Source organism: Humulus lupulus, chromosome 2 (genome assembly GCF_963169125.1).
Source record: "Humulus lupulus chromosome 2, drHumLupu1.1, whole genome shotgun sequence".
In the NCBI taxonomy this organism is placed as follows: domain Eukaryota; kingdom Viridiplantae; phylum Streptophyta; class Magnoliopsida; order Rosales; family Cannabaceae; genus Humulus; species Humulus lupulus.
In genome coordinates, this window is record NC_084794.1 from 237,595,163 (window position 1) to 237,607,240 (window position 12,078).

Sequence of the window (12,078 nt, forward strand, 5' to 3'; positions counted from 1 at the left end):
TTTGTCTTGTATTGTAAAAAAAAAGAGCATGATTACTTGTATAAGATAATAAGTAGTAAGGACAAAAGGCAGGAAAGAAGAGTATATGAGATAAAACCTTAACTATATAATAAAGTTTTCTGAATAGGTTAATAAAATTAATTAGTGAGTTAATGTGCCATGAATTCAGTCTATTTTAACATTATTAGGACTTAGTTTTCGATTTTTATGTGCTTATTGAAAAATCATTATGCTTTGAATACATGTCAAGATTTAACAGTGGCACCCCTTTCCAGAAAGAATATCATAGGGCATTTTACATCCATCAGTACATCAGGGCATTTACATTTAGGAATAGTCTCTGGTGTTGTTTTTGGATAGCAAATATATGACATAAATCTAATTTCTTATTGTTGTTCTTGAAATGGTTGTTTCTTTAGGAATAGTCTTATATTTGCATTTAGAATTTTTATTGAATCTTTAGGTCTTACCTAGATGGCAGGTGTTGATAATGAAGTTCTTATTATTGAGAATAATGATGAGGCTTCTGTTTGGACTCAAAAGCATGAAGAAATTTTCATTGAACTTATGGAAGAAGAAGTCTTAAAGGGAAATAAGAATACCACAACTTTTACCAAGCAATCATGGAAATATATAAAGGAAGAGCTTTGTGGACGAGCAAAAAGAAATTATAGTGATATGCAACTAAGGAACAAATACAATCAATTAAAGCAAAAGCATAAGGATTTTAAGTCTTTACTGAAAGAGACTAGTATGGGATACAATGCAGTGACTGGAGAAGTTAGTGCGACAGATGAAGTTTTTGGATAAACTTATTCGGGTAAAAATGATTTAAAATGGATTTTATGCTTGATTTATTTTGATAGGTATTAGTACATTTTATCAATATAATTTCATTTCATGTAGGTTAACAAGTCTGCTAAAAGATTTAGAAAGAAAGGTTGTAAGTTTTAAGAGAAAATATGCACTATCTTTGGTGATACTACTTGAATTGGTTCCAATGCTCATCCTTCAACTCGAAGTCCTTCTAATGATGATGATGCAACGTCGATAAGTCCTTCTACTATGAATGAAGAAAGTGGTTTTGATGAGGATGGTAACAAAAGAAGAGGTAAATCAACAGCCACTTCGAACTCTCGATCAGTAAAAAGAGCAAAGTTCTCATCAGCTTTGGCAGATGCATTGGCAACATATAATGAAACTGCAAAGCGAAAGACAGAATTGATAGAGAGATCAATGACAACATCTGCATCACATTACTTATTGGATTTGATGAGAGTGTTGAAGCTCTTAATCAAATTGATTGAATTAGTGGAGAAGTATACGCAAAAGCTATTGAGAAGTTTGAGAATAAGGTGTCCAGAGCATTGTTTCTAAAGATGCCACAACATAGAAGAATAGATTGGTTGCTGAATTTGAAGTGAAAAAGTTTAGACTTTGTTTAGCTATGAACAAGATGACTTTATTTAGCTATTAACTTTAGTTTTGTTTAGCTTTTGATTAGATGACTTAGTTAAGCTATTGACTGGATAACTTTATTAGCTATTGACTGGATGACTTTACTAGCTATTGACTGGATGACTTGTTAGATATTGACTGGATGACTTTGTTTAGCTATTGACTGGATGACTGATAGTGTAGAGTTCAGTATTTCTAGAACTCATATACGTGAAATGACTCATGGTCGTGATGAAATTGCTGACTATATATGGAGAGCTAGTCGACGATAGTGAGATTGAGTAAAGACATTAGTTGATTGTTATGACTCGTTTAATACTTTACTTTAAGTTTGGACAATTATTAGTTCATATGTTTTTATTTTACTATGTAAACTTTCTTGATTTTGTGTTATCTCGTGGATATATATTAAGTTTTAAAATTTGAGATTATTTGAATATTATTAATATGATATTCTTTTACTATAATTTTCTTATTTTTTATTTTAAAATAATGAATAGTGGTCACACAAAATATTTTTATTTTTTAGTTGGGAAAATGATAATAAAAAATAAATTTTAAAAAAAAAATATTTACCAAACATGTTTTTTATTTTTTAAAACAAAAAATAAAAATAAAAGTTACCAAACACATTTTTATTTTTATTTTAAAAAAACAGAAAACAAAAATGGTTATCAAACGCATTTTTATTTTATAAAAATAAAAAAATATAAAACAAAAATATATTTTTATTTTTGAGTTTAAAAAATTTAAAAACAAAAATTTTACCAAACGCAAATTAGTAGCTAATTAAAATATAGAAATACAATATATTTTATCATAATTATATTTTTTTATGATTTTGAAGGTAATTTTATTTTATTTTTATCAATTTTTTTTATTTTTTAATTTCAGTTATTTATTTTTTTTCCTTGTTTATTTTTTCTTCTAATTTTTTATTTTTATTTTTTTTCCACCAATTTTTTCTTTCATCTTTTTTTTCTTTCCAGTTTTAAATTCTTCTTCTTCTTCTCATCTTTTTTCATTTATCTATTTTTTCTTTCATTTGTATTGTTTTTTCTTTCATATTTTTTCAATTTTCTTTACTTTTTCTTTCATTTGTATTGTTTTTTCTTTCATATTTTTTCAGTTTTCTTTAATTTTTTCCAATTTTTTTTCATATTTTTTTCCTTACATTTTTTCTTCATTTTTGTCTTTATTACTTTCTCATTCCTTTTTTTTTTTCACACACATGAGCTTTTTCTTCTTCTTCCATTTTCTCTTTTTTTTTTTCTACCAATTTTTTCATCCATATTTTTTTCTTTCCATTTTTCTATTATTTTTCTTCTTATTCTTTTCATTTTTATTCATTCATCTGTTTTTTTTTCCTTCATCATTTCTTTGTTTGTTTTTTCTTCATATTCTTTTAGTTTTCTTTCCTAAGTTTGTTTTCCTTCTTTTTTTCTTTATTTTTTTTGTACTTATTCTTTACTCATTCCATTTTTTCACACATATATTTTAACATTACATAATTATTTTATTTATTTATTATATTTTATTATTGTAATTTTTTTTAATAGTTTTTTCCACTACATGTAAAAAAAAAAAAATCAAATCAATTTTTTCAGCATTTTCTTTTACTATAACCCTTATAGGAACACCAAAATTTGGAAAGAAAACTGATAAAAATATGAAAACGTGAATGGGTAACTGTAGTGGCAAAAAATTACACCAAGCCCGAATCAATCATGCCATCAGCCCACAACCCATTAAACATTAAAAAGCCCATCAAGTCCAGTCAATAAGAAGCTACTTTGAACAACTAGGCCCAATCTCAACACCAAACAAACATGAGCTCACACGTCAAGAATAACGTTGAGCTTTGACCATGCCCTAAGCCCAAAAATACTATTCAAACATACCCCATAACATGTCAAACACGTGAGAGAAATGCTATCAGCTGAAACAGTCTCTAACTCGCCCGAAAGAATCGTTCTTCCTCCTAAAAAGGAGGAAGATCACTTTTCAGGTTCCTCCTTCAGGAACTAGGCAACTGACCACTAAGTCTTCTATAAATTTAAAGGACGAATTGACTAACAGGGGTCCCAAGAAGCATTCATTGAAAAGCTCTCAATCTCTCTCTAATACTATTAGACCGATCACTTAGATCATCCCCTCGCTGCCACTCTACAGTGGATTATTTACTTGTTGTTTACTTTCTTTACATTTCTTTATTCTATACTTGAATTGTTTACTAATTTGACCATCGGAGTCCCTTCGACTGACACCACCCCCGCGTCCCAAGGCTTTCATAGTCTTTCTTCTTTTGTTATACAGGTTGTCAGTGCTCGTGATCCATCATTTCCAATCATTGTAGATTTTTTCCTCTACAGTAACCAGTTACTCTGATGGGAATATTCAAATTTAGAAAAAAAAATCATATGAAAAAGATGGGAGAGAAGGGAAAGAGGGTGGATTTGATTTTTTTTCTCTCTTCAGATCTGTGGTAACTGGTTACCTTCCCGTTTTGTGTGTATATTTATGGGGGTAATTGATTACCTTCACGTTTTTTGTGTGTATATTTATGAGGGTAATTGGTTACCTTCACGTTTTGATGTGTGTGTATATTTATGGGTTCTTTATGGTAACTAGTTACCTAGGTTACTAAAATTATAGTTACTTCTTCTTCCTTTTAAAAATGAAGTGTTATTCCTCTTTTTCATTCAAATTTGATGTTTCTTTTCATATTTAATATGAGTAACTCGTCACCCCTCTTAAGGTAACTAGTTACCCTTCTTATGGCAGAAGGTTACTCCTCTCAGGGTAACTGATTACTCTTGATACATGTTATTTAACCTAGCTGTTGACGGTGAAATCTCGTCAACGAAATTAGATCGGAAAACTCAAAGGTAAGTCAGGCGATGTTTATGTAAGAACTGAGAATAAACTTATGAAAGGATAAACACAAATGAACAATGGAGTGAGAAATGTATATTGCTTAATAGCTTCTGCATACAATGAATTTTCCAACCCCCCTTTCAGGTGGTCTTAGGGTCCATTTTATAGTAGGCTCTAATGGCCTTAGATACATAGTGGTCCAGGGGACCAAGTGGTACATACGTACTGTGTCAGGGCAGTGGCTTCAGAGGTTGTGGTCGTACATCCCGTACAGAAGCAGGTGTCAGGAGGATGTCTCCACTACTTGTCGGTACCCATGTCTAATGCGTGGTGGCAGGCGTAGTGGCGCAGAAGGTAGTGGTGTCGGCTTTGACCTATGGCCGTAGACGTACGGACCATAACTCCTATCCTCGCATACCCACTCCTGGCGTTACCACTACTTGTCTGGTAGGGGTACTATATCCGTACTCTGACTTCTTTAGGTTTGTAGGCACATTCCATATTCATGCATGTACCTTTCCCCTTGTGAGTATTCTCACCTCCAAGGCCATGGGCACGGGACCATGGGCGAAGCCATGGGCGAGGCCATGGGCGAGGCCATGGGCGAGGCCATGGGCGAGGCCATGGGCCATGCCATCTCGCGAGGCCACCTGGTGCTGGGCCTCATGCGCGCGGCCGAGGCATGGCTGGGGCACCATTTCGCGAGGTGCCTTACTAGCGAGGCCACCACCAGCGAGGCCATCATGTGCAGCGAGGCCACCATCAGCGAGGCCACCACCAGCGAGGCCACCACCAGCGAGGCCACCATCCGCGAGGCCACCATCAGCGAGGCCACCATCAGCGAGGCCACCACCAGCGAGGCCACCACCAGCGAGGCCACCACCAGCGAGGCCACCATCCGCGAGGCCACCATCCGCGAGGCCACCACCAGCGAGGCCACCACCAGCGAGGCCACCAGCGAGGCCACCACCAGCGAGGCCACCATCCGCGAGGCCATCACCAGCGAGGCCACCACCAGCGAGGCCACCAGGTGCAACTAAGGCGTGGCTTCGCTAAGTACGTGGTTGGTGCGAGACAATGGGAGCCCGAGGGCATCGCGGCTCCATCACGTAATTAAGTGCTTATGGGACCTTAGTGCGTGCCTTTGATCCTTTGAGGGCGTGGAATTTTGAGCCTCAACACTTGCCCCTCCAGGCTCGAGTCCAATTGTATGATGAAGTGGCCTTTATCCCTCTGTTCTAATCAGGGACTAGAGATTTCTTATTTGGTGGATTTTTGTATCCACACTTGCCCCCCAGTCTATAGGGAGGCCTTTAGGCGTTCTTGTAGACTCTTCCATTCCTTTTTATCATTCGTATTCTTCTTCTTCTTTTCTTTTTTTTTTTTTTTTTTAGCATGTTCGAGGTCCTTTGGAACCCACGCGAAAGGGGGTCCGGTAGGTCTCTCTTTGGTGCACCTTGGTTGCACCTATAAGGATATATTGACCCCTTGGGTTATAGTTATCCTTTTATATATTTTCGCGCGCGCTTATTATATCTTGCGAGAAGCGTCCTTCTCGTCATTAGGCATAGTACTATTTTTGCAAGCGTCTTCTTTGAGACCCTTTTTGCAAGCGTCTTCTTTGAGACCCTTTTCGGAAGCGTCTACTTTGGGACCCTTTTTGATAGCGTCTACTTTGGAGACCCTTTTTGGAGGCGTCTACTATGGAGACCCTTTTTGGAGTCGTCTACTTTGGAGACCTTTTTGGAGGCGTCTACTTCGGAGACCCTTTTTGGAGGTGTCTACTTCGGAGACCCTCATTGGAGGCATCTACTTTGGAGACCCTTTTTGGAGGCGTCTGCTCTTGAGGTGATTTCCCCTCGGGTGGGGGACTTTAATGGCTAGAGGGTCTTCATTCAATCTCAAACATGGTCAGCGACCCCTCTAGCGCGACGCCCCTTTCTATATGGAATCTTCGATCGTGTTAGTAGTAGGGAAACTAGAGGAAGGTTCTCTTTCTTCCACATAAAAGTTCTTATGGCCCTCTTCCACACGTGTTACTTCTGTGCTCTCTCGAAGAAGTCATCCAGATTCGTGACTTCTCTTTTGAGCATGCTCCCCCATAACTTACTTCCTGGGCAAACTCCGGCTGTAATAGCCATCTTGTGCTCGGCTTTGGTCAAACCTCCCACCTTTGTTGATTCTATACTGAACCTATGGATGTAGTCCTTCAGACTTTCATTCTCGCCTTGTTTTATGTTAGCGAGGCTGGTAGTTGGCATGACGTAATCACATGCTGCATGGTGTTGCTGAAGAAATTCATTAGAGAATTGTTGCCATGACTCAATTGTTCCTGGCCTTAACCTCTTGAACCACTTGTAAGCCACTCCTTTTAGCGTAACAGCAAAGCAATGACACTTTGCCCTGTTGTTGACCCCTCTTAACCTCATCAAGTTATTGAAGGAGTCTAAATGATATTTTGGGTCTGTGGTACCCTCGTACGGAATCATGCGAGGCTCTCTAAAGCCAGTGGGTATTCGCTCAGCTTGAATCTCCCGTGTGAAGGGTGAATCACGGTCGAATTCTTGGTCATCCTTGTGCCCCCCAAGTGCAGTGGTGATCTTGCCTCGAGGGCTCCACATTTTGGTGTCTAGTCCCCTCCTCTTTTTGCATAAGGAGTTTTGCGGGTTCTCGGGCTGATCCTTTGCCTTGGTTGTGTCCCTTGGGGGAACCGCGGGGGGTACGTCTCTCACTTCTGACCTCTCTCCCTGGAGCTTTTTCCTTAGGCCAGGGGGTGCTTCTTTTGAGGGGACTTCGACCTTATTCTTACGACCATCACCTTCCCTCCGCCTTTGCTCCTGGGGACATTTCGCTGGCCTAGGTCCCTCCTGGTACTTTGCCTGGGGGGTTTTACTGGTGGAAAGTTGGGTCCTCCCATCGTCTACAGGGACGGTGCTTTCCCCTTTTTCATGCCCCTTCCCTTTACACTTAGGTAGGGGTGTGCTTGACTTCCCTTGCAGTAGGTCGTCTAAAACCTCCTGCATGTTCTCTATCATGGTTTCCAGCCTTCGAGTCTTTTTATGCAACTCGCGAATCTCATCCTTGTAGAAGCGCGTCCTTGAGCTGACACTTACCGAGCGTACCCCGGGACCCTTGCCTGGCCAGTGCGTCGAGGGACCGGGGTCCTGGTGGCATGATCGCGGGGTCAACCGGGGCCGGTTAATTGGATACACTAGTGGCACTGAATGACCTCCGTCGGGCTGGATAGCTGGGGACGATGCTTCCTTCTCCTCCCCTGGGGGAAGAGGTTCTTCTGGCCCACCTCCATGCCCGGGCGGAGGGGAGTCTTTCTTGGAGGCCTTCCGCTCTACCTCGTCTCGGTGAGTCTCAACCTCTTGTATTTGCCGTAGACGTTTTGAACGTCTTAGCATCTTTCTTTGTTGGAAGTGATGGAAGAACACTGGCTTGATGCTTGTTCTTCCCACAGACGGCGCCAAACTGTTGACGGTGAAATCTCGTCAACGAAATTAGATCGGAAAACTCAAAGGTAAGTCAGGCGATGTTTATGTAAGAACTGAGAATAAACTTATGAAAGGATAAACACAAATGAACAATGGAGTGAGAAATGTATATTGCTTAATAGCTTCTGCATACAATGAATTTTCCAACCCCCCTTTCAGGTGGTCTTAGGGTCCATTTTATAGTAGGCTCTAATGGCCTTAGATACATAGTGGTCCAGGGGACCAAGTGGTACATACGTACTGTGTCAGGGCAGTGGCTTCAGAGGTTGTGGTCGTACATCCCGTACAGAAGCAGGTGTCAGGAGGATGTCTCCACTACTTGTCGGTACCCATGTCTAATGCGTGGTGGCAGGCGTAGTGGCGCAGAAGGTAGTGGTGTCGGCTCTGACCTATGGCCGTAGACGTACGGACCATAACTCCTATCCTCGCATACCCACTCCTGGCGTTACCACTACTTGTCTGGTAGGGGTACTATATCCGTACTCTGACTTCTTTAGGTTTGTAGGCACATTCCATATTCATGCATGTACCTTGCCCCTTGTGAGTATTCTCACCTCCAAGGCCATGGGCACGGGACCATGGGCGAGGCCATGGGCGAGGCCATGGGCCATGCCATCTCGCGAGGCCACCTGGTGCTGGGCCTCATGCGCGCGGCCGAGGCATGGCTGGGGCACCATTTCGCGAGGTGCCTTACTAGCGAGGCCACCACCAGCGAGGCCATCATGTGCAGCGAGGCCACCATCAGCGAGGCCACCACCAGCGAGGCCACCATCAGCGAGGCCACCATCCGCGAGGCCACCATCAGCGAGGCCACCACCAGCGAGGCCACCACCAGCGAGGCCACCACCAGCGAGGCCACCATCCGCGAGGCCACCATCCGCGAGGCCACCACCAGCGAGGCCACCACCAGCGAGGCCACCAGCGAGGCCACCACCAGCGAGGCCACCACCAGCGAGGCCACCATCCGCGAGGCCATCACCAGCGAGGCCACCATCAGCGAGGCCACCACCAGCGAGGCCACCAGGTGCAACTAAGGCGTGGCTTCGCTAAGTACGTGGTTGGTGCGAGACAATGGGAGCCCGAGGGCATCGCGGCTCCATCACGTAATTAAGTGCTTATGGGACCTTAGTGTGTGCCTTTGATCCTTTGAGGGCGTGGAATTTTGAGCCTCAACACTTGCCCCTCCAGGATCGAGTCCAATTGTATGATGAAGTGGCCTTTATCCCTCTGTTCTAATCAGGGACTAGAGATTTCTTATTTGGTGGATTTTTGGTATCCACACTAGCTCTATGATTTTTTTTACATAATTGTAAATGATCAATCGAGTAACTGATTACTTTATTCAGTATTTGAAAATAGAAACATACAATCTTAAAAAAAATGAAAAAAAATGTTTATAATAAATAAAAATAATAATAAACACAATTCATAATACCAAATTTTTTTTTTATAAAACAACCAAAGAAAAATTTAATATAAAATTAGTTATACAAAAATAATATAAAAAACAAATAAGCTAAAAAAATAATAATCAAATTACAAACATATCATTCCAAATTAATAAAACTTGCTTAAGAGTAAACATATGACATAAACCAATTTTCATACAAAAATATGAGAAAATAAACCCATAAAAGTTAAAATTCTTAAAAAAAGTCATAGATTAACTTTTTTTCTTTTGAAAAGACTATGAAAAATCTTATATAAAATGTAATTTATTTTTTTTATTAGTGAAGTGAGAATATAGTGTATCACATTTTTTTTTTGAGCAAATAGACGTATCACTTTTTGTTTTGCAGCAAAATAGACGTATCACTTTTGATTTAAGTGATGATGTACATTTTATTTATAGTATTAATTTTGAATTATTTATTATACTAGTTCAAGCAATTACTTACATGTTTGTCTTTTTTATACTAGTATAAAATGAACTTTCTAAATTTTGATTTCGACATCGTATATTATTGAATTTTTTTTGAAAATGAGTGAGATACGTGCTATAAAATTATAATATATGTCATCATTAGAAAAAATTTATGATTAGGAATAGGATGCCACTACAGGTAGAGGCAAAATTAATACCCTACATTAAAATCTTATATCAAGTTATTGTATATGAAATATTTTAATAAATTTTTTTAAGTGAGATATTTTTTTGTCAAAAGAAAAGTTACGGCAAAAATAGTAGATCAAATTGTAACACTCAAACAAAGTATTTTTTTTTTGGGAATAAAATAAATTCTATCACTATTTCTTGATAGTTGGGGGTACCTTGCACGATAAGTGCTAAATAGATCACCAGGTCTCAACGTGTGATTATGCCAAATTATTTAAACTTGAATCATTGAAAATATGCCATGTCACTCTAAATTTTATATATAACCCATAAAATATTTTATAAAATGTTTTAGAATAATAAAATGATTCAAAAAGAGGTTGATAATGTTTTAGAATAATGTTTTATAAAGAGGTTGATTCAAAAAGAGGTTGCCATGTCACTCATACCAAACGGCCCCAAAGTGTCAAATGATTCACTGGGATGGTATGAAAAATCTTGTTTTTGCTATGAATCCTTTAAAAGTTCCTCGAAGGGATGGTTTGCTTGCCTTATTTTTTCAAAGGTTTTGGAATAAACACAAGGAATGATATTATCAAAGAATGTTTGAGAAATCTAATGATGATGCCCCCCTTGATAATTTAAATGATACCTATTGTTCTTATTTCTAAATTTGACATGTTCTAAAAAATGAAAGATTTTAGACCTTTAAGTCTTTGTACAAGATTATTTCTAAATGTTTGGTTGATAGATTAAGAAAGTCTCTTGACATGGTGATATCTTAATACCAAAGTGTATTTGTTGGTGGAAGACTTATACAAGATAATGCCATTGGGGGTTTGAGGATATTCACTATATGAAAAATCAATTTGGGAATTGCTCTTAAGCTAGACATGTCCAAAGCCTATGACAAGGTAGGATGAAAATTTATGGAGTCGATGATGTTCAAATTGGGTTTATGATAGGAGACGTGGTTGCCAAAATCATCAGATGTATATCTTCAATCCTTTTTTGCAGTATTGATTAATGGGGTTCCTACTCAGAATTTTGTTTCTTAAAGGGGGCTAAGGTAAGGTGACCCCATCTCACCTTTCTTCTTTTTATCTTGTGCGGAAACTCTTTTTAGTTTGACTCTTGATGTTGAAGAAAAAAGCTTGATTCACGGTCTAAGATTTGGAAGAAGTAATAGTAAAGTTTCACACCTCTTTTTTGCATATGATAGTCTAAATATCTATTGAGGCTTATAAAGATAATTATGCTAGTCTAATATCTTAGGAGACTTGTTAAGGAGGAGATTAAAAGAGAATGTGCTGAGATTTTTGGTGTGAAGATGGTGGAGCATTATAATAAATATCTTGTGCTGCCCATTTTTATTGGGAGGAAAAAGAAGGAAGTATTCAAAGCCATCAAGAACAAAATTTGAATAAACTCGGAGCTAAGAAGATATCCCTTTTCTCTTTAGTTGGGAAAAGAATCCTATTCAAAGCAATAATTCAAGCTATCCCTGTAGGAACTTAAATATTTGTCTGGATGCATACTTCCTATTTCCATATACATAACATAAAATAGAAAACATTAAAACATGCTCGCATATGAATAAACTCGTGGATACATAAAACAACATAAAATACTTACGAAGTGCGTAGCGGAACAATATTTCATTCCTTTAAATTCTCTATCATTTTGTCATTTCTGAAAGCTAGGAATAGTCAAGAATCTAAACTACTTAGACAGTTACCAAAGTCTTCCAAGCCTATCTCCAAATCAAGTCTAATAAAGTGTGTGCAAGTTCTCAACACATGAGACTTAATTTCAAAGGGAGAAAGAGAGTGTGATGGGCGGCCAAGAAAAGGAGAGGAGTCTAGGTTTTTTTCTTTCTTTCATTTACCAAAAGAATAAAAATGAAACACCACTTCAAAATCCTAGACATCACATTCCTTATACAGGCAAATAAATAAACTTTATTTTAATTAAATTAATTAAAACAATAAACTAAAATTAAAGAGCTTGGGTGCACCACATAACTAGTTGGATCCAATATCTTTGTCTTGAATTTAAATCCCATATTTTATTTATTTGTGTTATAATTAATTAATCAAATAAATAGTTAAATACTTATTCAAATTAACTAATTAAAATATGAAACTTGATTTAATATTATTTATTTATAATGACATCAAATGTCAA

General features: G+C 38.2%; 1 protein-coding gene across 1 annotated transcript; it reads left to right on the forward strand.

Annotated features, from left to right (window-relative positions):
- The first annotated feature begins 474 nt into the window (after positions 1-474).
- LOC133815277 (L10-interacting MYB domain-containing protein-like) lies at positions 475-954 on the forward strand. The gene is made up of 2 exons (XM_062248132.1): positions 475-780; positions 907-954. The coding sequence occupies exons 1-2, from the start codon at positions 475-477 to the stop codon at positions 952-954; spliced, it is 354 nt and encodes a 117-aa protein (XP_062104116.1).
- Positions 955-12,078: the final 11,124 nt, after the last annotated feature.